Here is a 27,747-nt window from a genome sequence, read left to right as displayed (position 1 = left end):
AATGTGTGGACTCTTTGAGGCAACTTAGGTAAGATTCCAGAACTGCTAATTGCTAAGTGGCTTGGTAACTTTTTTATAAATGTTGCTGCCCTTAGGCCTTAGCCCCTTACTCAGTTACATCTCTGGAATTCTGGTATATCACTTCCCTTCCTCTCATATTCTCCTTTCTGTTTAGTTATTATGGCTATGATGATGCTTCCACCATTTGTCTGAATTAAAAGGACTTTGGGTGTTTGGTATGTTGCTCTGAGACAAAACTCATGAAGCAATTTCCCCCCAACTCTAAAATGATATGAAAAAAAGCAATCTGAGCCTATCTTATTAATTATTATTAGTTCTCTACTTCTCTTTGTCTTTATTGGCTTTAAAGTTTAAATCGTTTAATGGTTTTATAATTGAGCAGGAAGATGAGGAATGGATGAATGCTGATTGCTAAAGGCTAATTGGTGAATGCTGAATGCTGACTGCTGAGTACTTTAGTAATTAGTATTTAGTACTTAGTAGTTTAGTGTTGTTGATTTTCTCATTTTGTGAACTTCATTTTTGCTTTTTGAACTGCAATATGTAATTATGTATGTAAATACCTACATAACTTTGGTAATTTAGTTTAGGGTTATTACAATATTACTTATTAAGTTTCAACATTTTTAAAGTTTTTTTTTTTTTTTTTTTTAATTTTGGTATGTTTTATAATCCGACTACAAACCGAAATCCGAACCCCAACCCGACCGTATCCGAACAGGTGAAATCCGAGAGGTAGTTTTTCCCAATCCGAAATCCGATCGGATGGACGGATTGGCCATCCGATCCGTCCGAACCCGACCGATGCTCAGGCCTACCCCTAGTCACTTCTGCAAAAAATATCAAAATTCATGCCTATTGAGGATGCTCTAAATATCACTCTTGAGACATCTATTTTGTGATTAGACCCAAGTGTCCCATTCTCATGGTTAACCACTCTTAAGTTTAGAAATTCACTAAGCAATGGAGTTCCCCTAAGTTCTCAATTCTCATGAAAACGGATATAGATTATGCAAGTGTGGCTTGGATTTCAAATCCAATTTTCATTGGTATTGAATCTCCTCCTAGATATTATAATGAATGTGGTCATCAAACATCAACAATGAAATCAATTAAGCTTACACAAACATCACATGTCCTAATTAGGCAATTATACTCCTTTATGCAATTAATCAAGGATCTAGCATCTAGGAAGATCAAACTCCTATAGCTTATGCCCCTAAAACAACTACTCACACATCTAAGAAAGTAAAAACAAAAATCATCAAATTTAATTCATACATTGCAAAAGATATGGAAAAGAGAAATATTACAGTTATCTTGACAAAAGTAGAAGATAGATCTTCAATCTAGCAATGATTTTGTCTCTTACAAGCGTTATATTCAATGTAAATGTGAAGTTGATAAGTGCATTTATGTCCATGTTTTTACTCTATATATAGACATATTTTGAGTGATAAATACTTTGGTTTTAAGCAACATGTGTCTTAATTCCTTTGTTTATATGTTTAGGTGCACAAATTGTTTTTGAAGAAAATTATGTGCTTTTAAAGCATTTTGGATGCATTTGGAGTCAATGGGTTCCAAATATGAAGCTAAGAAGATGACTAAAATACTTTTAAGAGAGCCAAAAGGGGTGTCTTCAATGGTTTTGATTATATAGGCAAACTAAGGTAAAAGTGCAACAAAATATCAAAGAGTTGAAACTCCCGCATATCATGATCACTGCTTAGTATTTTGATCATATCTCAGCCTAGGAATGTTCAAATCAAGTGATTCTTATGTCATTGGAAAGCCAATTTGAAGGGATACAACTTTTATGAAGAGCATAAAGGCCAATTCAAAGGTTTCATTGATGAAAATTTGCCTAGAAGTCAAAGGAACTACATAAAGAATTCTGCATGATAGGCATAGCCATGCCTTAGGTCGTGCCATCGAGACAGTAAGCATTAGTTTTTGTGCTGATTTTGGCACGCATAGTGGCATGGCCATGCCACCACTGCTCAGTTCACTATTTAAGCATGGTTTTTGCCATTTCTATTTGGTTCCGATCAATACTCGAACCCTAGCTATTTTTTCATTTTAAAAAAATATTTTTAGGTTAGATTAGGCTTAGATTTATGTTCTTTAACATTCCTTTTATCTCGTTCTTTTGCAATATTTATGTTTATTATTTATGCTTTTGTGTCTTTAGACTATTTAATAATGACTAGTTAGTTTATGAGCTAGAGTTAGGGTTGCATTGTCTATTTCGATGCTTTATTTGTGATTAATGCATAATGGGTAGGATTCTAGTATAGGGTTAATGTGTTTACGAGGGTGTTATGAATATATCTTATTAATGTTTGATGTACACATTCATTAGCATATATTTGGAGAATTCTTTTCTACAAAATTGAGTCAAAGATTTGAGCCACCCCTTGAATAAACCTAATTTGTTCATATGAAAATATGAAAAATTTGAGACTTTAGATACTTTGTGTGCTTGATAGACTCGAAATTGATACGTCACGAGAGTGAGACAATTCATTATTCTAATCCTTGTTTATTTGATCATGGAAGTGACTTTAGACTAGAATGCCTACGTGCATCCCGGCTTGGTTCCTTGGTTATTTGTTCTTCCTAATCCCATAGATTATTGAAGAATCTAGAAGATAATGCTTCATAGCTTGTCTCCTATTTCTTTATTTTGTTTTGATCTCTTGTTAATGTGTTTGTGTTAATTTGTTTAATTATCGTTGCAAACTTCTTGTTGTTTGCTTAGCTTATTGTTGATTTCTTTATGCTAATACCTAATTGCTTGTTATTGTTGAATTATTGCATATAATATAAGTAAAATATGAAAAAAAAATACTAAAATTAAATAATATAAATCCTTTATTTCAACTGATTCAACAAATAATTACACTAATATTTTTTAGTCTCCGACTTAATTTTATTGTTTCTTTTGTAGATTAACTTGAATCGACTACCATAGCACATGTATGGCATACTCAAGTAAATCTCGCCCCTAAAACTTTAGGACGTGTGGTTCCGTTATTGATCGTTACGAAACCATTTTGCGGCACAGTACTATAAATACCTCCCAGCGGGAAATCTGTCTTGTGCAGTGCTTTGCGAAAATCATGTCGGAATCCACCTCAACTAGTTCCATCTCAATCGCCGGCGTTTCTTCCGATGATCGATTTCGGTCGGTGAACACCATGGCCTCCGGCGACTCTTCCACATCTACTTCTAGCATCACTCAGGTTTTTCATTTTTCTTCTGGAAATCCTCGTATCGAAGAGACCAGGGGCGTGATGCATCTCTTCCGGAATGACGTTGCCTCATCGTCCCCCGAATTGCCTGTAATCATTATCATTTTTTACATTTCTTTCGTATTTGATCCGTTCATGAACTTCATTTCTTTCCTGTTTCAATTTTAATTTAGTGGAGGGCTGAGCGGAGTTTATTTATTCTAGGGCTTTTTCCTTTCCTTTTGTTTAAAAAATTATTTTAATCGGAATTTATTAAACTTGTAATTCTTTTCGAAGATAAAAATTTAGTGCCATTTACTGTTCGAATTTTAGGTTCTTAACCGCAACAGATATTGTCTGTTTCTTTACAATGATTTAAATCTGTTGAAATTGGTAAACACAGAATTTTCAATTTTGTAATCAGTAGTGTTTTACTTGTATTTGGCCAAATTTCTTCAAGATTATTCGAGAAGCTAGTTATAGTGGCCATTTACATGCTCAAAATATGCCAACTGTCAGAAAGCTGGCTGTTTTTGATAGTCTTGAAAAGAATGGGTATATAGTTGTTTGCAATCTTATATCACTATTGTTTTTTGAACGATCTCTGTTTGTCTTGTATGGTTCTAATTGTTAATTATTCTCAGATTTTGACATTTTGAAATTAGTGAAAAATTTCTGGGAAATAATAAAATGCAATGTCATGAATTGTCTGTTGATTTTTTCTTTTATGTCGTTAGGCTGAAAGAAAACCACTTCTCTGTGTGCTTGGGGTACCCAATCACATGACTTATTCAGATTTTTGTCAGTTTTGTGGTTCATTTGTGCAACATATGCTGGAAATGCGAATTGTCAGGTATTGTTCTGGAGAACTGGACTGGCCTGATAAAGCTGTGCTCTATCCATTGGTTCTAACAATTTTTTTTGTATTATGTGAGGGTGTAGAAATGAAGGAATGGAAGATCAATATAGTATTTTGATCAGGTTTGATGAGCAAAAATCTGCAGACTCTTTCTACAAACATTTTAGTGGCAGACGTTTCTCATCTCTTGAGGTATGCTTTGCTCCTGCTGATATTTTGATCTTCAGTAACCCATTTGTTTTTCAAGTGCAAACGATCTTCTACCTTGTTTTATGATATCTTTAATACAGGAAGAAATTTGCCATGTGCTTTTCACGGGTGATGTGCATTACACTGGTTCTATTGAAGTCTTGCAGACTTCTACCCCAAGCTCTACAGAACAGCCTTCATGTCCAGTCTGTCTTGGTATTCCTGATGAAGGAAATTTATGTGTTAATCCTATGATGCCAATGTCATTGATTTGAATACTAGAAATTATGTCTAGCTATTGACAATATTTTGATAGATAAAAAACCTCTTGGTAATTTACTAGTGATTACAATGATCTTCAATCTGAAAAAAGTTGATGTAAAATGAATGTAAATTACTTATTTTTCAATGTCTTTCACATGAGGAACACATGAATTCTTTTGAAACCCTTCCTCTCAAGATTTCACCTGATAAGTTCACTCACGTTTATACCTCTATTTATTGTCTCTCTTTTTATCACCTCTGCAGAGCGGCTTGACCAGGACACTAGTGGGATTCTGACTACAATTTGCAATCATTCTTTTCATTGTTCTTGTATTTCAAAATGGACAGATTCTTCTTGCCCGGTGAGTAATATTATTGCTGCAAGTGTTGTAATTTTGATTAGGTGGAGTGATGTTAGCAGATTAGTATAGGTATTAATTTAATCTAAACAAAATTTACAAATTTTGTATATTGAACCATGTGTACCATTTCTTCTGGTAATAAATCAACTAAGGTGATCAGGGGAATCCGAGGATTGATTCTTCTGAATATCTTTGATTGATATGGGAAAGCTCACAGCTTACCCGAAAGTGCGCTATGGGTGAAGCCCGTCTTGTGACCCTAGCAAGCAAAGGACCCCAACCAACCTAGGTTGCCCATAGCATACCAGCTCAAACCAAAAAGGCTAATAGACAGCTCCCACGGGGAATCGAACTTGAAACCTTGTGGTTACCAAGCCAATTGTCCGACCAACTTGGTTGGGGTTGCCCCCTTTGAATTTGGTTTTATTTCCTTTACAAATGTTTGGTTGTTTAAAGGGTTGCTAGTTTCCTATATAAATGTTTGGTAGTTTTGGTTATTTTCCTTTTCAATTAGGAATATTGCATATGTATCTCGTCTATATAAACAGTATTTATTGGTTAAATAAACACAAAAACTATGTCAAAATCAAGGATAAGGAAACTCCCCAAAATTCAAAGTTATTTTCCATGTTCTTTCTTCACCCTTTTCAACCTCACAAAATAGGATACTCACACTTCGCTTCTAACAATCTCCATCACTTGGTGACATAAGATTTTGTCAAAGAAGTAAAGAACACAACGTTTTGGTTTCATTGCTAGTCGTTGACATGGGCGATCTCAAGATGGTCCAAGCTTATGTTCAGGCTCTCCAAACTTCCAACTGTGTAATCTTCAATGCAAAAATTAGAAGCTGTCGTAGACTCCCTTCAAACACTGTCACACATGATGGACAACTTAGGGAAGTTAGTTAAATCATTGATGACCAAATAATAACCCCAAATGCCTCAAACTGACAATACCACCATTATCTTGTTGCCAAACTCAATAACATCGCCTCTCAACTCAAACCTAGGTTCATCCAACTCTCCACAACAAACCTGATTCACCATGCGAGAGTTCCTTCACTTTATAGGCAAGGAAGACACTTTGGTTTGGTTGCATCACTGCGGGCTATACTTTGACAATACCTGTACTCTGTAGTATGAGATGGTGAGAAAGGCAATGTACCACTTGACGGACATCCCTCAACTTTGGTATGAACACTGGATTCAAGACAACCACTATTTTTCTTGGCATATTTTTAAAGATGCTTGCCTCTACTTTGATCCCCTGCAGAGCATTAATCCGCTAGGCAAACTAGCCAAGTTTACACAATTTGGCAAACACATTGATGAATATCAAATGATGTTGGCACGGACCAATAAGGTTCGATATGATTAACATGTAAATTTATTTTTGGTTGGCCTTGATGAAGTCCTGATGTTGAACGTAAGCTATTAATATCACTTGAGACTATGCTTAGAAAATACAATTGTTGGGCAATTAGGCACATTATCATCAACCACCACCTAACCTCTACCAATCTGGTAGTACGGTCACAATAAAGCAGCCACCACCCTTTTAGTCCCCTACACATTAAGCATCTCTCACTAGAAGAAATGTTGAAGTGGAGAAAAATGGGCAAGTGTTTAGTTGTGATAACCTATGGGTGAAGGACCATCGTTGCAAACAAAAATTATACATGCTTGGCTTTGATGAAGAAGTGGAAGACACGTTGATTAAACTAACGGCACCGGAGTAAACCATTCCCAAATTCCTGATCTCAAGCTTGGTGTCCCAGAGGGGAGTGATGATTTGGACAAAGGAAATCAACGAAGATGATCAAGGAATCTGGAGATTGGTTCTTCTGAATATCTTTGATTGACTATTATTTTGAATTTGGTTCTATTTCCTTTACAAATATTTGGTAGTTTCCTTTATAAATGTTTTGTAGTTCCATAGTGTTGGTTGTTCTCCTTTTTTTAGTTAGGAGTATGGCTTATGTATCCCATCTATAGAAACATGATTTCTTGGCTAAATAAACACAACTTGATTAAGTCAAAATCAAGGATAAGGAGAACTCCACAAAATTCCAAGTTATTTTCCCTTTTCTTTCTTCACCCTTTTCAACCTCAAAAAATTGGCAACCCACCCTCCGCTTCCAACGATCTCCATTGCCCGTTGACTCGAGATTTTGCCAAAGAACACAACATCTCTATCTTGAATTATATGTTGCATCTCATGTAAAATGAAATGATGTTATTATTAGCGGTGTGTTGTGCTTTTGAGTTGACTAATGCTAAGCCTCAAGTAAAAGGCATTATTGTTAAGTGTTTGATGTGGTTTTGTAGATTGTATGCCTCTCCTGGTGATTTTTTGTGCAGAATAGGCTCTACTTGATGCAAGCATTCTCTCAAGTTTAGATGAGATTGTACTCAACTAATCTTGTCAGATTGAGTGGACTTCATGAGTCCTAAATCCTAATATGGAAATTGTTTCATTTAAGAATAGTTGTTCACTTAGCTAAAAATTGCAATTTTTATGTCATACATATCTTTCTTTAAAGGAAAGTATGAATTTTAATTTTTAAGGAACTTAAAAGTTTGAAAATCTTTAGGGATAGTCACTTATTTGAAAAATTAGCTGAAGAAAGTTATAGTTAGATTGTCTATATAAACACCCCTTCTCCCCTATTGAAATTGAAGGATTGAAAGGCCTGGCAGGTGGTGAATAGCCACCACCTGCCAGTTAGTCTACCTCAGCCAATTTGTTTTCCATTTCTGGTTGTCATTGTTTTTAATTCAAGTCTCTGGTCCAACCAATTGTAGTGAATAAAATATTTTTCAATTGTGTTATGAGAACCTGATCCATCAACCATTGCTTTAGTCAGTTTGCCATTATGCCTTGTAAGCTCTATGGATGCATCTTCTATGGAAAGGAGATGCCTACTTTATGGTGTCTATTTGTTCACAGCCTCACTAGTTTGTTTTTTATTTTTTAAATAAAAGCCTTGCAAGTTGACATGTTGGACTTTTGGTGTCTTCCAACCATCCATGATGGCTGTTAATTTATATGAAAAAGTAAAATGGATGAGAGAAGAAAAAGATTGGCAGAATTATTATGCCTCTATATTTTAACATTTCAATTATAATTCAGAGAAACAACTATCTTAAAACTCAAATTAACTGATTCACATCAACATTTATGGCTCTGCAATGTTTATAAGTATGATGGAAATATTTTGTTATGAGTTTACAAATCATGTTTGTTCAATATTAATTCTGAGGCGTCTAATGCACATAAAAGAACTTGAGAGATGAGGTAACTTTGCTTCAAAATGTTTCAGGTATGTCGGTATTGCCAGCAGCAGCCTGAGAAATCGGTTTGTATTGTTTGTCAAACGTCAGAGAATCTCTGGATGTGTGTCATATGCGGTTTTGTTGGTTGTGGAAGGTAATGATATTACTTCCTCTGATCTAGTAACCATATTTTAATTTCTTTTTTCTTATTTACATTTGAAAGTGAGTGATTTCCCCTTGCAAGTGAATAAATGGATTTTCAGTAAAAGCTGCTTTTTCTATACAGATATAAAGATGAACATGCTAAAAGGCACTGGAAAGAAACACAACATTGCTATGCGCTTGAATTGGAAACAAGACGTGTCTGGGACTATTCTGGAGATAACTATGTTCACAGGTTAATTCAGTCTAAAACTGATGGGAAGTTGGTTGAGTTGAACCATCACTGTGTACACTCTAATGAAGGTTGTCATAATTGTGAATGTGGTGTTGATCCTGTATTTAGTGAAGCTCTTGAAAACAGCAAAGTTGAAGCTGTATGTTTTGCTTTTCCCTTATTCCCTCTTATTTCCACCTTTTTGTTTGGTCTGTTATTCTTTTAACTTGTTTAGACAATTGGTTTTCTCTAATCTTCAAAATTCTCTTTATGCAGATTGTGAATGAGTATAATGAGCTCCTGACAACACAACTTGAGAACCAGAAAATGGTTAGTGTATTTTTACTTGTTAATTTGTTACAAAATTAGGTATATTTGGCAACTAATCTTTAAAATGGATCATGCTTTTAGCTTTCTAGTGTAACTTTAATGAATGTTTAGGAAAAGTGGAATTTTCAATTACTGTAGTAACTTTTTTTTTTTCCTTAGTACTTTGAGACCTTGCTACAAGAAGCTGAAGAAGAAAATAAAAGGCAAGCTTCTGAAGCTGTTCAGAAAGCTCTAATTCAGAATCCTAGGATGGTTAAGTTGCGTGCTCGGCTGGACAAATGCACTGAAGAGAAGAAATTTCAGGATGATGTGAGTTTCTAAATAGGTGCATTTGCTTATTCTAAGCTTTACTTTTGTGCTATTTCTCCTCTTCAGTGGCAGCTATCCTTATTTCATGGGGGGAACACTGATTGTTTCTGCTTTGCAACTGGCAGATCTATGACAATCTTTTGAGAAACCAGAAAATATGGGAAACCAAGATTGGGGAAATAGAAGAAAGGTATGGTTAAGACACTTGTTTCTTAGCTTTTGGATGCAATGGCTACTTGGTACTCCTCAATTCTCTCGCATGTACACTTCTGTTAGTTTTTCATTTTTCCAATTCTTTCATGGATTGTGTGTGTGTGTGTGTGTTTTAGGAGAGATGTGGCAGGAAGGAGGGGGACTCCCTTAACTGGTAGAGTGCTATATCTGTCGAACTTAGGAATATATAATTGAGAGTGTGGCTTATGAAACAATTAAGCCTCAGGAGTTTCTTCTAGTAAACTTAATAAACCAGTCAAACATATGTTGGAAACCCATTAGACAGATTATTCTCTGATTTATTCTCCTCTTCCCATACATTTAGAGTTTGTCCAGGTTGATGTGCATAAACTGAGGCCGATTTCTTCATTTATCTATCAATATACTTTTCTCAAGTACTATTTCAGCGAGTAGTGTTACTAGTGTATATTGCATCTGTGAATTGTGTGAACTCGTCAAATTTATTCTGCTATGAGTGTTAAGCCCAGCTGTAACAATGGCAATAAAGGTAAAACACCAGACCCTTGTATCACATAAATTCTAAAGTTTTGTTTGTGGGTTGGGTTCAAAACTATAGGGAAAGCAAGTTCTTGAAGCTGAAGGACCAGAGAATAAAGCAGTTGGAGGAAGAGGTATAAATATTTGATTTGTTATGGATCGAGAACTAACTACCAAATTCACTAAACATTCTTCCGTCGTTTAACACTAGTGCATTTTCTGGTACTCGTGCTTGCAGCTTATGAGTCTAATGACATGCTTAGAGTTCGAAGCAACGAACACAGAAGCATCCGATAAAACTGGAAACAGCGACAGCTTACTCAAGTAGAATGCTTCTCAGAAAATGGAGAAAGAGGCAGGAGTTGTTGTCTGGTACATGGAGTTCATCGACTGGCCTATGAATATCAGATTCAGGGTTGTATCATTGTCATGAAAAAACTTAAATGTGGGATGACACATAACATTGCTGAAATGAATACTCCTATTTGTTTTGTAGCAATGTGCATTCATCATGGTTGTGATGAATGTTTAACTCAAGTATGATGAACATATCTTTCGGTCTTTTAGAGTATATATGGATTTTGATTACAATTTGCATTGCAGTCATGGTATATTGGTTTGAATTGTTATATTATAAGGGCATTTCTCATTCACACAACTTGCCTGGTTGGAACCTCTAAGGCTCTAGCCAAACTACAAAAGCATTTCATTAATAAAATTAGAAAAAAATAGCAGTTCGTTCTTATACTTCATAAGGGATTAGTTCTGAGCTTTCGTTGTGCGGTTAACACAATACGATGCATCTTAAGTATTAAAATAACACATTTTAAATACACAAATCACGTACCTTAAGCATACAAATAAAGCACCTTAAGAACACAAATCACGCACCTTAAGCATTAAAATAGCACACTTTAAGTACACAAATTACGCACCTTAAAGAACACAAAACACGCACCTAAAATTTTAAAATGACGCACTTTAAGTTTCAACAACTGACGGATCTTAAGAATACAAATCACGCACCTTAAGAAAGAAAACGACGCACATTAGAAGAAAAACTACACACCTAAAGTTTTAGGCCGACGCTCATTTAAGTTTCAACAACTGATGCACTTTAAGCACACAAATCACGCACCTTAAGAAGGAAAATTACGCACCTAAAGCTTTAGATCGACGCACTTAAATTTTTCAACAATTGACGCACCTTAAGCCACACAATACAAAATCACGCACCTTAAGCACAAAAACCATATGCACCTTAAGAAGAAAAATCACACACCTTAAATTTGATCTAGATGCAAAATGACCAAATTGCCATTGTGTTTTTTTTTTTTAATCATGGACGTTGATTTAGACAAGATCAATGACTCAGATTTAACCGCACAACCGCACGAGAGAGTAGAGACACCCCACCACACGTGAACTGAATTCTTATACATAATAGTGATTTTGTTGGGCGATGAGAGAAACGCTCAGTCACTACTTGAGGGTGTGTATTGTGTGAATTTTACTCTTGTATAATATCCTATAAATTACACGTGAGAGATAAATCATATTAGGAAAATCATGTGTGATGAACTTGATCAAGAGAATGTTATCTAAATCATTAAATACAAGAATAATGATGTTAAAATTTGTCATATTTACAAAGGCTAAAAAACCAAAATTGTCATTTTTGTGACAAGAAGAATTTAAAGTATCACCTAATAGGTTCAAGGTTGTTTATGTTAGCTATTGAATGATTGTAATTGTTATTTTGAAAAAGAGTTAATTCCAGCAATGGTCCTCCGACTATGTTGATTTTTCAAAATTAGTCATTGACTTTTAATTTGGATATTTTACGTTCCTTGACTTTCAATTTCTTTTCAATTGAGGTCCTTTCGTGAGATTACGGAAAATTGGACTTTAAATGAAAGGGTAAATTAGTCATTTCAGCTGTCTAATATATAATTCTTCGTATTTCTTCCATGTATACGCGACTTCAGACATCAGATTCACTTAATTGCTTAATTCCTAAATCCACTCGAAGAACAAAATTTCATTAGGGATTAAGCAATTAAGTGAATTTGATGTCCGAAGTTGCGTATAAATGGAAGAAATACGAAGAATTATACATTAGGCCGATGAAATAACTACTTTACCCTTTCATTTAAAGTTCAATTTGCCGTAATCTTATGAAAGGACCTCAATTGGAAAGAAATTGAAAGTCAAGGGACGTAAAATGTCCAAATTAAAAGTCGAGGACTAATTTTGGAAAATCAACATAGTCGGAGGACCATTGCTGGAATTAACTCTTTTGAAAAAATATATGGTAAAATTATTATTCTCACACAAAATTATAAACGAGCCTCCAAAAGATGTCTCAAATGTTAAAATTAGATGACAATTTCACAAGATTTTTTTTTTTGAAAGCAATTTCACAAGGTTATAAGTTGGACTTTCAATGAAAAAAGAGTTACACCTTAATGAATGTAATCTTTTTTATTTAAGCCGATCAATAATGTACTACTGCAAATTTTCCCTTGAAAAAAAAAAAAAAAAAAAAAAAGTCAAATGAAACAGAATGCTATAAGCAGTAGATGTTGTTTGGTTTTATAGAGCCAGCAATCCTCCCTCCATAGAAGAAGAAGAAGAAGAATGTCCTCTCATGCACCAATCAACTCACCACTACTCAACTCTTCTCACAAAATGCATCGAAACCAGAGATTTCACGCTTGGAAGGCTCATCCACTCCCGCCTCATCAAGACTGCGCTAACTCTCAACACCTTCCTCGCCAACCGCCTAATACACATGTACGCCAAATTCGGCTTCATACACTCATCACACACCCTCTTCAATGAACTCCCAACCAAGAACACCCATTCCTGGAACATAATCATCTCTGCTTTTTCTCAAGCGGGTCGCTTCAACAATGCCCTCCAACTGCTCGATCAAATGCCTGAACCCAACCTCGTGACCTATAACTCCATCATTTCCAGCTTAAGTCATCGTGGGCATTTCCAAAATTCCATAGCCGTGTTTAAACTAATGCAGGAGCGGTGTCAAACTGAAGTCTTGATGGACGGGTTCACGGCCGTTAGTCTGGCGAATGTGTGTGCTTGCTTGGGTGCATTGAAGCAGTTGTGTCAGTTACACGGAGTTGCTATTGTGATTGGCTTGGAATTCAATTCTGTGCTTTGTAACGCCCTGATTGATGCCTATGGCAAGTGTTGCCTTCCTCAGAACTCGTATTCCATTTTCAGACGAATGCCCGAGAGAGATGTTGTGTCCTGGACTTCAATGGTGGCGGCTTATGCACGAGCATCCAAAATGGAGGATGCTTGTAGTATTTTCCATCAAATGCCACTGAGAAAAAATGTGGTGTCTTGGACTGCACTAATTGGCGGTTTTGCACAAAACGGGGAGGGCGAGAAAGCTTTGTGTCTTTTCAGGCAAATGCAGGAAGAAGGTATCATCCCTAGTGCCTTTACCTATGTTTCTGTTCTTACTGCTTGTGCAGATATAGCTTTATTAGATAAAGGGAAACAAGTGCACAGTCACATTATTAGAGATAAATGTTCGAGTGATAATATATGCGTAGTTAATGCCCTCGTGGACATGTATTGTAAATGCGGCGACATAGCCTCAGCAATGACGTTGTTCGAGAGGTTCCCCGACAAGGATACAGTCACCTGGAACTCACTAATTACCGGGCTGGCTCAAAATGGCCATGGCGAGAAGTCGCTCTCCATGTTCAAAAGGATGATTGCAGCGAATGTGCAGGCCAACCGTGTCACTTTCCTGGGGGCTCTATCCGCTTGTAACCATTGTGGTTTGGAATCAGAAGGGTTCAAGATTCTCAATTCAATGGAAACAGATCACGGTGTACATCCCGGTTTAGACCACTACTCGATTATGATCGATTTGCTCGGGCGCAAGAACAGGCTAACAGAAGCAGCGGAGGTGATTGAGAGAGCAGCCGAGGGCTCAGACCATGTTGGTATGTGGGGTGCGCTTTTGGGTGCTTGTCGTGTTCACGGGAACTTGGAACTTGCGAGACGAGCAGCAGAAGCTCTCTTCGAACTCGAGCCCGAGAACAGTGCTCGATATGTTATGCTATCCAATGTATATGCTGCAGCGGGAAGGTGGGATGATGTGCGGGAAGTGAGAACGCGTATGGATGACAGAAGGCTGCAGAAAGAAGCAGCTTATAGTTGGATTGAGATCAAGAATGTAAGGTATAAGTTTGTTGCCAAGGACAAGTTCTTTTGTAGGACAGAAGAAATTCAAGAATTGCTTCATAAACTAGGTGATCATATGAAGGATGCTGGTTATGTACCTAATATTGAACAGCCATTTTCCCCTAAAGATACTGATGTGAGTTTGGATTTGTACCTACTTTAGTCGATTACAATTCAAAAACTCAAATAAACAAGAATTATTCTTGATTTTATGTATAATTGATTTTACTTTTCATCCCTCAACAATGATATATTTTCAAGTTAAGTCTTCAAAGACATGAAACCATTACAAACATAACGCATTTTGCTCGAACAACATGGGGACACACTCAATGTTCCATTAAACAACATGGGGGCACACTCAATTTTCTTCTTTTTCATTAGGGTTTAGGGACCACACGAGCCACGGCTGACTCAATGTTCCATTAAACAATGAAGTAATTTTCTTCTTTTTTCTTAGGGTTTAGGGACCACAAGTGTGACTCAATGTTCGATAAAGACATACGACAAGGATGGACCACAATGTATAACAACAAAGCAGAGATGTCGAGATTTCATATTATAACTTCCTCAATTAAAGATTAAAAAAAAAAAAAAAAACACAAACACCCAACAAAACACATACTATGAAATAGAATGAAATTAGTGGAAAACACATACCTTAAGAAATTGAAACTGCGAACTGATGAAGCTACAAACTGATAAAGTTCAAAGTTCAAACTGATGAAACCAAGAAGCAACAACGAACCAGTTAAGGATTTTCAGGCGTGCTTTGGAAATTTCACAGTTGATTTAAGAATTTCTAATTGAAGCTTAGTTTGCCTTGTACACGGTGCATGGAAGAAAGAGTAAAAGAAGGAAAGGAAATAAAATAAATATCAAGTTATCGTCTACGTCAAAATGGGTGTGTTAACATGCTATCAGGTAAAATTGTATATATTTGAGGTGTTGAGAAGAGTAATTGCACTTTTTTTTTTTTTCGTGCAATAGTCTAATTATACTTTCACGTTTTGTTCAGTGACCAATTTAGATTTTATATATATATATATATATATATATATATATATATATATATATATAAATTTTTTTTTTGGTTGGTGATTACAATTTAACCTATAATTATGACCTAAGGAGGTGCTTCTAGTATAATTTTGGATCGGGCAAACTATAGGTTATTTAGGTACTTATTACAAAAGCTATGTACAAAATTTCAATGTTTAATTATCTACCACTCTACTTACCCGACCCGAGAACAGGTGAGTACAAAATTTCAATTTTTAATTACTTCGTATCTACTTAGGTCAAAATACCCGACCCGAGAACTGAAAGGGGAGCCCAGAACCGGTGAGTGAGCTCCCCCAGCAAAAACAGCCAGAAATTCTAGGGGTTTACCTCTAAACCTCAGAGCTCGCTCATGGCGGCAACCACCAGAATTCTTCGTCTCCGCCCTAACCGGCGGCACGACAATTTTTTCCTGTTTTCTTCATTCTCCAGTTCCGACCATCACCACTCTAATGTCATCAATTTGGATGAAATCCGGAAGAAGGTAACCGATTCCCAAAGACGGCTCTCCCATCCGCCGCCGCCACCTTCTTCTCCTTCACTTCGCTCTGAGCACATCTCATTTCAGGAGCTTTACAAGCGGAATGTCGATGCCCCAAAGCCGGCCTCCAGTATCGGCAGTAAGGAACGCTTTGACGCCATTAAAAATAGTTTGCGCACGCTCAAGGAGAAGAATCAGGGTTTTTCTCTAGGGAAAACGAATGATCCTTTGTCGTTTAATAAATATACGGATAGTTTAAGGTTGAGGCCGGGCAATCTGAGCCCCGAAGAACCGCCGACAGTGATTGGCAGCGACAAGTTGCCGACCTCGATATTCGGAAAGGAGATCAAGGGTTTGAAGGATGGGAAGACCATGCCAAATGTTGGACAGGTGTTTGTGCGCAACTATACATATCAGGAGCTGGGGGAAAAGTTGAGAGCTTTGAGCCCTGAGCACAAGGGAAAGAAGAATGTGTTTTCCTTACAAGAGTTGAGTGATAGACTGCATAAGCTTAGGATGAATGAAGAGAAAGAGTCTGAGTCTAGGGTTGGCGAAGCTAAAAAATATTTGATGGATGCTTTTCGGAGCATTAAGTTTAATGATGAGAAGAGCTCGAGTAGCTTGAGTAGGTGCCAAAATTCATTATAACTAATATGTTTTACATGCTTTACTTTCGTTTTGTTATTAGGTAATGTTATTTGCCAAGAAAAAAACTAGTGCATACTTGTTCTATGTAGTGTTTAGCTAACACATCGATCTTAGTCTATCACTCTTTCTCAATTTTGTATGAACCTATAAGAGATATCTCATATTCACATAATATGTGCTCTACCAATAATAGGGATTCAGACAATTCGGAATCTTGATATTTTGGGCCACCTTGGAGAAAATACAGATTACTTATTACATCCTCCGAAGGAGAACTTAGTTGAGAAGGCAAGTTTTACTTTCCTTGTATTTTCTTCTTATGAATACCCTTTTGTAACTTTGCATTGGTCTAGCCCATGTCTTCCTGTTCCCCTTTACACAAATGTATAGTCATTTGACTTTAATGGTCTTGGCCTTTCAGATGTTACATATACTTGTCTTGTTCTATGTTATATTTGCTTATGTATGGATTAAAGTCGGCCTGTCGGAGAATGAGAGTGATTGTTCTAAGAGTAAACGCTGTACTGTTTGGCTGTTTGTTGCTTTCCATGTTAGACCAGAATATCAAATGAGTAGTAAGGCTATACCTAGCATGCCAACTTGTAATAAGTAATAACACGCTTGAATTGGCTGCATGTGTTCAATGCTAATGTGGAAATTACATGGCGTATGTACTGCTTCAGAAATATACAACAGTGTGTTGTATGCTTCCTTCTGTGGTTGTATCATGCAATTGTTGCCCTGTTGGTACATGACTGACATGGTTGGTTTACTGGTTAAGTTTCTACTGTGTACTTTGGGTACACATATTTCAATGATTTTTGGATTCTTTCCCTCAAAATGGCCTTCATTGATGAGCAACATTGAATTTATTACATTCAGTAACTTGTTCATTTGTGTTTCTATTATTTGCTTTCTTTGTATCTTCTATTGATAATGTCTTCTGTTGTTCTTCTGACAAATTTTCAGCAGTTTTTCATTATAGCTAGTATAATCATTTTGCATCCTTGTTTTGCAGTATTTCGATCCAGTTAACATGTCATCTGCAGAGAAAATGAAGCTGGAGCTTAAGAAAGTGAGAGATCAATTTAAAATGTCAGAGTCAGATTGTGGTTCTGCTCGTGTTCAGGGTAACTTGTTTCTGAGTTTTGTTAATACATAACTCTGCATTGTTCCTTCCTTCCTTTGTTTATGTTGGATTCCATGCCAATTTGTTGGATTGTGAAACCTTTTACTCACTGCTTCTCTTCCACTGTTTGAATGCTAACATAAAATCAATAAATTTGAAATTCTATTTTTGTTACTCTATTAGATTGTTTGAATGCTCCACTTCATCTTTTCGTATCATTTTTAATGCTAATATTTCTGAGTTCATTGGAGGAGGAGAATCGTGAGTTGGTTTCCCATCACTCCCCTTTCCTCTTATGGTCACAGTTTTTGTCCTTCGTTAGAGAGAAGTGATTTGATGTGATGTTTCATTTTTATCATAATTGTCACTTCTTATATGACCAGCTGTAACTCAACATGTCACACGTAACAAAGTCAGTAATGCACGATGTGTTCGTAAACTATTGCATGAATTTAATGCTTTCTTCATTGTTATGCAGTGGCTCAACTTACGACCAAAATCAAACACCTATCAGGTGTTCTGCATAAAAAGGTAAGCCGTATCTCCATATGTAATCATCTCCTTTCATAGGCATTTCAAAGATGGAAAATGTGCACTTTGTCCATAACAACACACTCCGAGAATTGGATTAGGTCACCTCTTGTTCCCTAACACAGGTGCTTTTGTGTTTAATCCAATGGCAATAGGATAAACATTCTCGAAAGGGTCTTCAAGCAATGGTCCAGAAGAGGAAGAAGTTGCTGAAGTATCTCCGAAGGACTGATTGGGATTCTTACTGCCTCGTGCTATCATCGCTTGGTCTTCGTGACAATCCAGATTATAAGAACTAAACTGGCACCTGGTGAGTTTCATGAAAGCCTAGGAATTAGTTTTTGCTTTTAGGCTAAAGCATGCAGAAATGCACTTCCTCCTAAAATTGTTCTTTAGAACTATGTTTTATATTATATTACTCATCTTTTCCTTCTTTTTATTCACACATTTCCAAAATTAATATTATTTTTACTTCGTATCTATTTTTTTTTTTTAATAATGTTATACTCATTATTTTTCTATGAGAACCGAGTAAAATTCCCTTTTCTTTTGTTTTCTTCTTCCCCTGTTTGTATGCCAAAGTCCATAGCCGTTGTTATACCATGGATCAGGGTCCACCTTGCAAGGTGGACTTGGACTCTGGTCCTAAATTATGTATTTTTAGTATTGGAATTGTGAACTTCTAGAATATAGATTGTGTTTTTAAGTTTTGAAAATTTGTGAATACAATACATGGTCATTACAAATTGTGAAATTTTAAAAGGTAAATTATGAACATTTAGTATGTAAATTATGTATCTTTGGACTCGGGTCCACCACTAGAAAATAATTTGCCGTATTTATACAAGGCACAAGACCATTAAAATCCCATATAATAATTTCTTTTTAAATGATGTATTGTACCAAGTACAACCATAGTATCCGATACAATTCGGTAGACTTATGTATTGTGAAAAGTATAATCCTCTTTACATTCTTATATTACTCGAAGTTCTCAAAAATCTTACATAATTTCATACAACATTTTTGGAACATACCACCCTTAACGTTTTGATAGTCAATTTGGATTATGTTTTGATATACCTAAGTTTAAATTTCGAAAATCTTAAAAGATTACTACGCCCTATTATTTATTTTAAAAATTCAAACTTGGGAATTACGAAAATGTATGAGTTTGTTTGGGGAAAGGGAGTAAACTAATACGGAGTAGTATTTTGAATCCAAAAATAATGTTGATTGTTGAAGAGTAAAACTTTATAGATATTGGCCCTATTTGATAAAATAGTTAGTCTATTAGCTAATTTTGACTTTTTGATCACTATTAATTGTTTGACTTGATTAAACAATCAATGTAAGTGTTTGGTTAATTAACTTTTTGTAACAACTTATTGTTTTAAAATGTTAATATTCAAAAAACTGCTTAAAGTAATTTTTTATTAGCTTTTTGAGAAAGTTATTTTGCATATAATCAGCTATCAGCTAACAGTTAATTTACCAAACATTTTTCTACAATCAGCCAATACTATCAACTAATTAAACTCATCAACTCAATCAGCTAACAGCTATTTACTAAACATCCTCATTATTTTCACTAACTCAATCAGCTAACAACTATCAACCAACAACTATTTACCAAACATCCTCATTATTTTTATTGATCTAAAGTTTTAAAAGTTAAAATTTTAGCTACTCAATTAATCTAATCATATCAAAACTTCAAATTAATACATAGGCTATGCTTGACAAATCTAGCTGAAAACTGAAAAGTAGATGAAAGCTGAAAAGTTATAAGCTAGAAGTTGAAAATGAAGAGCTGTTAAACTAGCTGACTAAATGGACAATTTCATAAAATTTAAATAGTTTTAAATTTTAAATAGGATTGCTAAATATTAAAATTTAACATTTTGGAATGTAAAGATTTATAGAATCTTATAAAACATTATAAAACTCATATGATTGTATAGAATTTTAAGGTGAATTTTAGAGATATAATCATAGTCATACGATCAAGTTGAACTCTACCGTCTATTGAAGATGTGGAATAAGTATAAATAACATCATGGAACTCATTTTCTAATAATCCAAGTGGTCCCGGTAAAGCTTATAATTGAAAAATAAAATGTCTTTTTTCCCAAAATTAAATAGAAGAAGAGAAAATATCAAAATGATTTTAATTGGGAGGGGTAAATGATGCCATTTATTTAAAATAATAATGATAAAGATAAAGAAAAAAATGAACTTATTAATGACTTGAAATAAGCTATAAGCTCATAAATAAGCTCTGTTAAAAGTTCTTTATTAAATGGATTTTGATTCACAGTATAAGCATTGTACATGGACGGTCAAAACAAAGGAACACCTTTTTACATACATCAATCCATGGGTGAAAATTTAAAAAAGAAACAAACCTCCAAACAAGCAAACTTGTAAAATGTCATAACTTGTGATGAATAGATTTTAGGGAAAATGGTCAAATAGACCCTTGAACTAGGACAAAAGAGCAATTAAGCCCTTCAACTTTAAAAAGATGCAATTAGACCCTTCAACTTGTTGTTTTGAGTCAAATAAGTCCAATAACATATTTTTCACCTGGAATAACAGGTCAAAAAAATCTGGCGACATTTCCGGCGAAAAAAATTCTCCGACAACAATTTTTTTTTTTTTTTAAAAAACCTGTTATTGGACTGGTTGGCAATTGAAATGATGCACAAGAAATGCCGAGCTGGAACTGGTGCCATATGCAGATGCGATGCATACTGAATTTTATTTACTTCGATTGGATAAGGAGAATAATGGACTTTGGTTTTTGACCACAGGGATAGACGAAGGAGAATACAAAAGCAGGGGCTCCAGAACGCATTTGAACATTCATTCAACACCACCCACGGCCACCACATTCTCCTTCCTTTCTGTAATTCCATTTACGTATCTCTTCACCTTTTTATCCAATGGAGAAGGCGACCTGATCTGGTCGCCTTCTCCATCGGAGAAGACGATCGAACGGTTGTTTTTCCAGTAGTTTTTTCTTTTAAATTTTTTTTTTTGTTGTCGTCGGATTTTTTTCGCCGGAAATGTCGCCGGAATTTTTTAACCTGTTATTCCAGGTGAAAAATCTGTTATTGAACTTATTTGACTCAAAATAACAAGTTAAAGGGCCTAATTGCACATTTTTAAAGTTGAAGGGCCTAATTGCTCTTTTGCCTATAGTTCAAAGGGTCTATTTGACCCTTTTCCCTAGATTCTATAACCCACACAAGCTCTAAGCTCATTAACCAAACAAAAAAATAAAAAATTCAAACAAATATTGCAACTAATGACTCTCTTGAACTATACATCCATGCCGGAAGAACAATCTTTTCAAATTTTCGGTAAGCTTAGAGTTGGGAAAAGTTACTCTCCTCAATGATGGGCAAGAGAACACAATCCGTTCGACAACACTGGCATCAACATGGGTACACATCCCCAACTTGATTTCTCGTAACCTTTTACACTTTTTCGCCACTTCCTCTACACCGCTTGTTGTGACTCCATTACAGCCCTCGAGATCCAATTTCATGAGCCCCGAACATCTGATCCCAATTGCTGCAAGGCCGCTGTCATTCAACCCTGATCTAGCTGCGCTTAGCACCTCGAGTTTTGGCAACTCTGGGCCCTCCCCAATACTTTCGATTCCTAAACCGTGATCAATCTTTAAGCTTCTTATCTCGGGACAGATCTGGAGAACACTAGCAATGCCTTCTTTAGATAGGCCCGAGTAAGAGGAAACATCAAGTTTCTCTAACTTTCGGCAGACAGAGGCAATTTCTGCAAGACATTTATCACTGACTTTAAAATTCCTTCTCATATTCAGACACTTGATTTTTGAGATTTTGTACCAATCCAGAGAGCCACCCTTTCTTCCCAACCCAGTTTCCTCCATGTCAAGCTCTTCCAGAACATCACAATTTCTCGCGAGTGCAAAGATGGTAGAGATTGTTAACCTACTACACCCCGTTAATTTGATTGTCACTACACTACGTAAATGCAGGGACAAGACCTCCATAATCTCATCAGTCAGGAAACCAAACTGCTCAAGTGCCAAGTACTGAAGTGATGGATAGGCAGAAAGAAGAGATGAGAGCCCATTTGATGTGATACCGTTACAACACACAAGCGAGAACCTATTTAAAGGAAGACAAGCTTTTGCTAAAGAACTCAAGCACTCGTCTGAAACAGTTGAGCAATGTAGATCAATAGTTTGCAAAGCTCGACCATAACTAATCAAACCTCCAGCAATCAGTTTACCTAAAGTAATACCAAAAACTGAAACTGAGTTCACCTTTGCACTGTTTTGCATCAAATGATGAATCCCATTTGCAGTAATGAAACAGCAAGCCAAAACTTCAACATTTTGAAGATTCAAACAATTGGATAGTGCTGCAATTGACCTATCAGTGATGTAATAATTCCCAGAAAGATTAATTTTTCGCAATTTCCTCAAACTCAAAGATAAAACTTCAATTCCATCATCTGTAACTATGGATTCATTTCCCTCCAGATCCTCAAATCTTAAGTGGGCGTCAGCTCTAGGAAAACTGATATCTAACTCTTCCAAACACGGGAAACAAGAAGCAATTCTCTTCAAATGAGAATTTCCTAAAACATGCAGTTTCTTGCATTTTAAAACATTCAAATTCTTAAAAACTAATCCAGAATCATTCGACTCATCAAAGGGGATTCGGGTCTGATTAGAAATATCAAGTTCTTGAAGATTTAGCAAGCAGCGATTCCAGATTTCAGAGAAAATTATAGTGACATCACCACGGAAATTACTGAGATTAACGGAAACGAGGTTAGAAAAACGTTCAAGGAGTTTAGGGAGAGTACCGGTGATGATCGGGTCTGTTACAGATAATCGGCGGCGGAGAGAATTGGTGAGCGCATAGAAACGCTTGCAGACCAAAGAGAGGGAATTGAATTCGCAGTCGCGATCGAGTTGTTTGAAGATCAGACCTCAACACTCTTCTGGCAAGTAGTTGCATGGCTCGGCCATGTTTGTGGAACACAGAGCTTCGCTTCGAGTCTTGAGTGATTGGAGTGTTCGGTTTCTGTGATTTTGTTTCCTTTGATCTTTTTAAAACTTAAATACCAAACCCGACCCGGACCAATTTGAGTGGACTTTCGAAGAGGATAAAACTACAAGTCAAAGGTCCGAATGAGCCCATTTTCCGCTCCTAGTGCCCCACAAGTTATTACGGAGTGTATTATTTTTGAATAGTTTGCTAGAAGAGTATTTGGAAAATCATATCCGAATTTGTTAGGGGTGCGGATCTTAAGTTTAAAAAAATTAATTAAGTTATAATATAAAATTTTAAACATGTTATAAATATTATACTTATTATGGACATTATTATATAGTATTGTAACGTTTGTAACGGTTATGTAATTATTTTTCACTATTGCTTCCGTTAATTACCTTGTATGTATATATACTCCATACTTATTGTATAGAGACAATGAATGAATAAGAGATTTTTCCTTTTCTCTCTATTCTGTTTTTTGTTTTTAACACGTTATCAGCACACGATGCTTTACCCAATGGATTATCGGCTTTGATTTCCTCCACCGTGATGCTGGGCAAGATCGTGAATGCCATCACCACAATCTCAACCCAAACTAGCGGAAATTCTGTATTCATTTCTTGATCTTGATGAGATATTCAAAATAATCCAGTTATTGTGCAGTATGTTATTTAATTGGTGGTTCAAAACATGATGTGAATTCTTAATGACATTTTTTTCAAAATACTCTGAAAGATTTGTTGCTCCTAATGCCTAAGTGAATGCATCTACATACTAAGTAGACAGTTAATGTATGGAATTGCCAAACTGATTGTTCATATGTATGATTGAAATGGGTACACTATTCTCTACTTCCTAAACATATGACTTGTCAATAGCCTTGCATATATGCATTTATGAATTTATTCGTCACCACTGTGTCAAACTGATTCGAATATATTTATATGAATATGGAGGATGTTGTCACAATCCATTAATTAGTCTTGTATGCATGGGTGTTTACACTATCATCACACATACACTTGATTCACTTTTCCTATTTTGAGTAATGACGCCAACCTCCTCGGCCTGGTTGGACTTCGGAGGGGGGAATTAAGCTTTGGCTTGTAAGCTTTCAATTAGAGATATTTGATCTAAAAGGATCTATATACCCTAAGTCAATTCCTGTCCTGAAGGATACTTGGTGTATGCGAGTCTCATTGTCAACTATGATGATTATATTGTATGCCAGTAATAGTACATAAAAAAAATATACTAAGTGTTTTGAGTGCTTTTTCTTAAAAAAAAAAAAAACCAAAAATTTAGTTTTTTTTTTTTTTTTTTTTTTTTTTTTTTTTTGTGAGAATATACTCTCTGAGTTTTTAAATCTTCCCTACTTGATAATGTTTTTGGCCATTATTGGACTACTTTCTAATAAGGTCTGGAAGACCTCAAATTAGATTGATCTTTAAGGTGACTAATGACTCATGAATGAAGTTTGCACCTTCTATTTCTAATGCTATGCTACTCTCCAAAAGTCAAAACTGATTCACATCATGATGGTTTGCTTGAAGCAAACAAATTGTGAATAATTTCTTTTACACATAGTAATCACTACTGCTGAAAATTCTGATCGGCGCAGCTTGAAAATTAAATTCGTGAAAAATACCTGTTGAACTTCTTTTGGACTGAATTTTTTTTCGGGAGAACCTAAACTTGTGTTATTTGATATCTATAAAAAATTTTGTTGAAAATATGTTCCAGTTATCCCAGAAAATTCTATAAAGTTTTGGCAGTATGCTGCCAATTAATTTTCTGTCTGGCGCGGTTTTGGGAAAAATTTCGCGAAAAATACTTCTAGCCCTTGGATTGACATGAAATTTTTTATTTACGTTCTAGACTTGTTGAACTGCATATATGAAAAATTTTGTGTCAAAATGAGTTACCATTTTTTCCCAGAAAATACTGCAATCCAGGTCAAAATTCTGAAATTTTCTGCTAGTTTCGGTTTAGCTTGTATATCTTGCTATTTTGTGATGTTTTCATGTTTGTATGAAACTCTGAGATAAAATGAGAGCTTGCTTGGAAAATTGCTTTTTTTTGACTCCCCGAAATAGGAGGAATGAATGGGCTCGGTAGCGAACATGTGCTCGTTATCCTTTGGCGAACGGTACTTCTCTCATTTTATTTTCTAATTTATAAATTAATAGAATATCTCTTTTCATGTCATGTCTTGTGTGTACCAAACATGATACTCTTTATTTAATGGATGTGCATGACTCAATTGAGATTTTGGTGTCCAAGACATAATGGACAATTATATCACATTAGGCTCATATAAGAGTATTTGTTATTTCTCTTGTTGGCAATTAATTATTTGCTATAGGCCATAGCTATTGTGATTTATCACACAACTTATAAGTGAGACAATAGCATGAATTCTCAATACGATTTTCATTGTTAGGTTGCACCTGTCGTTGCTAAACCTTAGTTTCATCTTGTGATATCAATTATATTATATGAGTCTAAATATTGTGATATCTAGTGTGAATATTGACTATAGTTTTGCCCGGAAGGTGAATTCATAACACTAGTGTGAGTCTCATTGTCTTCAAGGCTAGTTATCTTGTACTACAGTAGTAATACCTTACAAAACTATACTAAGTTTTGAGTGTCATTGCATTTTGAAAGATACATCTAAAACTTAGTTTATGTGGAATATACTATAAGTTCTTAGCCTTCTCTATTTGACAATGTGACTTGTAATTGGACTGTTCTCCTAATAAAGGTCTAGAAGACCTCATAAGAGGATTATATAATCTTTGGATGACTGATGGCTCATGACTTATGACTCATGGAAGAACTCTTAACTTCCTATCTTTAGTGCTATACTATCCTACCAAAAATAGTTTATAATATTGTCGCGATGTGATTACATGATATAATTATTATTTTACACGAAATTTGCTTGAAAGTTTAGAAGTGAATCACATCATGTTAGTTAGCCTGAAGCAATTTTTTAAATGATCTATTTTTTTTGGGGACTTTCAATTTCATATACTATATTTTTTAGTCCAAAATTTGACTCATTGCATATAATATTTTTTCTCCCCATACACCAAGTACGTGGTCTAAAATCTAACATTTCCCTATATGCGTTTTATTATTAGTATGCAGTTTGATTTCTTGTATCACCAGTTCACCACCATAGCGTACCTCTACGGCTATGTTGATTATATCAATCTCTGCCTGTTACCTATATACTCAGAACCCATGATAGGGAGTCAATAAGTAATAAGCTAAGGTACGCTGACTGCATACTTTATGAAGATCGGTTCACGGTATTAGGGGGAGATATGAACCCAAATTTAATAGAATGCCGAGAAACTTCATAAAATGAAAAGATCTTCACTATTTAAATCCACGTATTAGTTAAACTGAATTGGAAGTTCAGAAGATAATCTATTTGCAAAAATTAGCAAATAATCTGTCAAATATATCTATTGATCATACTGATCATAAAATGAGTGACTAGGTCCCATATACTTTCCCCAAACTTGGACCAAATATATCTACCGATACTCCTTGACACTAGAAGTGTAGGAGATCTGTGAAAGAGATATGAATCATAATACTAGATCTAGTAAAGAAACATTTTCACTCTTGAAATAGTATTGAATAATTATGTCCGGCAGACGTTCGTCCAGATGACGAAAAACCCTAGTAAAATTTATAGGTGCACTAAACAAACGTAATACTAGGGATGTGGAACGACCAGATCAAAATATCTTTGGGAAATGTCTAGAATCTAGTTGTTTTAGAAATTGCTATTACTTTTACAAATATGGGAGACATTTATAAAAAGGTTATAGTTGTCGACAACACGATTGCCATCACAAATTGCTGGTTATATGATAATCTGGATCCAGAGTTAGGCACCAGAAGTGCCATGACTATTTAACATATAAAGGAGCAATTAAGGCATAACTCGACTCGCTAAAATGAATAAATTCTCTTTATAACATTACACCGTTGAGCGTTAACCCTGAATGTTACAAATGAGTGTGTGCATGAAAGAGAAATAAGAATAAAGAGGTGATAAGATATGAAGCGAGTTTGTAGCCTATGGGTTCACGCAGAGACCCTTAATTGATTTTAATCAAATATACTCTACCACGGAAAATGGCATTAAGTTCCGCTGCATAATACGATTGGAAGAATAATAAATTTAGATATGCGGTTAAATTTATCTTGAGAAATCCCTGATGGATTTATAATTCCGAAATGAGGATTTATTTAAGTATTATTATGTGCCATTATTTACTTTTTAAAGAGTTGTAAATGGAGTTATTATCCTCATATAGAAGGAATAATATGTACCATGCATTATGTTCTCAATAAAGAGTTGATAATGGACTTATTTATTATTATTATCTCAGTCAATATTGATGGTGTAAAAATCAATGAAATATATAAAGAGCTTGATGATGTCAGTTCATGTTTAAAGACTGAGATTTTTGAAATAAAAAGCTTGTGAAAGCTATAAGTATTATCTCGACTTGAAGATCGAGTTTTTCCTTGAAATTTTTTTTATACACCAGTTAGCCAATACTTGATTTTGATTAAGTACTTATACAAATCAATATATAATGGGCTACTTGGGTACTGGTTATTCTTTTTGTATCCGCATAATGTCAA

General features: G+C 35.3%; 4 protein-coding genes across 7 annotated transcripts; 3 read left to right on the top strand and 1 right to left on the bottom strand.

Moving 5' to 3' along the window:
* The first annotated feature begins 3,073 nt into the window (after positions 1-3,073).
* Positions 3,074-10,588, top strand: LOC109165630 (BRCA1-associated protein). The gene is made up of 12 exons (XM_019314479.1): positions 3,074-3,368; positions 3,995-4,110; positions 4,200-4,308; positions 4,407-4,521; positions 4,834-4,931; positions 8,257-8,363; positions 8,496-8,745; positions 8,862-8,915; positions 9,075-9,224; positions 9,350-9,414; positions 10,015-10,069; positions 10,174-10,588. The coding sequence occupies exons 1-12, from the start codon at positions 3,147-3,149 to the stop codon at positions 10,261-10,263; spliced, it is 1,431 nt and encodes a 476-aa protein (XP_019170024.1). The 5' UTR covers positions 3,074-3,146; the 3' UTR covers positions 10,264-10,588.
* A 1,881-nt stretch (positions 10,589-12,469) lies between these two features.
* LOC109164685 (pentatricopeptide repeat-containing protein At2g22070-like) lies at positions 12,470-14,394 on the top strand. 3 transcript variants are annotated; one of them, XM_019313220.1, is made up of 2 exons: positions 12,470-13,387; positions 13,568-14,394. In XM_019313220.1, exons 1-2 carry the CDS (start codon positions 12,586-12,588, stop codon positions 14,320-14,322), a joined length of 1,557 nt encoding a protein of 518 aa, XP_019168765.1. In that variant the 5' UTR covers positions 12,470-12,585; the 3' UTR covers positions 14,323-14,394. The 3 variants fall into 3 exon arrangements, with proteins under 3 accessions (XP_019168765.1, XP_019168764.1, XP_019168763.1); XM_019313219.1 differs by having other exon boundaries at positions 13,520-14,394; XM_019313218.1 differs by having other exon boundaries at positions 12,470-14,394.
* Positions 14,395-15,428: 1,034 nt separating this feature from the next.
* LOC109164546 lies at positions 15,429-18,561 on the top strand. 2 transcript variants are annotated; one of them, XM_019313037.1, is made up of 5 exons: positions 15,429-16,318; positions 16,544-16,638; positions 17,369-17,480; positions 17,958-18,010; positions 18,166-18,561. In XM_019313037.1, the coding sequence occupies exons 1-5, from the start codon at positions 15,574-15,576 to the stop codon at positions 18,307-18,309; spliced, it is 1,149 nt and encodes a 382-aa protein (XP_019168582.1). In that variant the 5' UTR covers positions 15,429-15,573; the 3' UTR covers positions 18,310-18,561. The 2 variants fall into 2 exon arrangements, with proteins under 2 accessions (XP_019168582.1, XP_019168581.1); XM_019313036.1 differs by having other exon boundaries at positions 15,429-16,327.
* A 1,756-nt stretch (positions 18,562-20,317) lies between these two features.
* Positions 20,318-23,687, bottom strand: LOC109164751 (F-box/LRR-repeat protein 2). Its single transcript, XM_019313300.1, has 3 exons — positions 23,585-23,687; positions 21,251-23,002; positions 20,318-20,466 (listed from the first exon to the last, which is right to left on the bottom strand). The coding sequence occupies exons 1-2, from the start codon at positions 23,685-23,687 to the stop codon at positions 21,321-21,323; spliced, it is 1,785 nt and encodes a 594-aa protein (XP_019168845.1). The 3' UTR covers positions 20,318-20,466; positions 21,251-21,320.
* Between the last annotated feature and the right edge of the window lie 4,060 nt (positions 23,688-27,747).

Source organism: Ipomoea nil, unplaced genomic scaffold, assembly GCF_001879475.1.
Source record: "Ipomoea nil cultivar Tokyo-kokei standard unplaced genomic scaffold, Asagao_1.1 scaffold3069, whole genome shotgun sequence".
NCBI lineage: Eukaryota > Viridiplantae > Streptophyta > Magnoliopsida > Solanales > Convolvulaceae > Ipomoea > Ipomoea nil.
The sequence above is the reverse complement of the archived record's forward strand: the minus strand, read 5'-3'. Positions and strand labels throughout refer to the sequence as shown.

Bases quoted from the DNA above. Each gene is read 5' to 3' on its own strand.
- LOC109165630 (XM_019314479.1), top strand. From the start codon at position 3,147: ATGTCGGAATCCACCTCAACTAGTTCCATCTCAATCGCCGGCGTTTCT. The intron at 8,364-8,495 runs GTAATGATATTA...TTTTCTATACAG, and splicing joins GGTTTTGTTGGTTGTGGAAG to ATATAAAGATGAACATGCTA. The intron at 10,070-10,173 runs GTATAAATATTT...TCGTGCTTGCAG, and splicing joins TAAAGCAGTTGGAGGAAGAG to CTTATGAGTCTAATGACATG.
- LOC109164685 (XM_019313218.1), top strand. From the start codon at position 12,586: ATGCACCAATCAACTCACCACTACTCAACTCTTCTCACAAAATGCATC.
- LOC109164546 (XM_019313036.1), top strand. From the start codon at position 15,574: ATGGCGGCAACCACCAGAATTCTTCGTCTCCGCCCTAACCGGCGGCAC. The intron at 16,328-16,543 runs GTAGGTGCCAAA...TACCAATAATAG, and splicing joins GAAGAGCTCGAGTAGCTTGA to GGATTCAGACAATTCGGAAT. The intron at 16,639-17,368 runs GCAAGTTTTACT...CTTGTTTTGCAG, and splicing joins AGGAGAACTTAGTTGAGAAG to TATTTCGATCCAGTTAACAT.
- LOC109164751 (XM_019313300.1), bottom strand. From the start codon at position 23,687: ATGAATACAGAATTTCCGCTAGTTTGGGTTGAGATTGTGGTGATGGCA. The intron at 23,003-23,584 runs GTAAAGCATCGT...AAGAGTGTTGAG, and splicing joins CAAAGCCGATAATCCATTGG to GTCTGATCTTCAAACAACTC.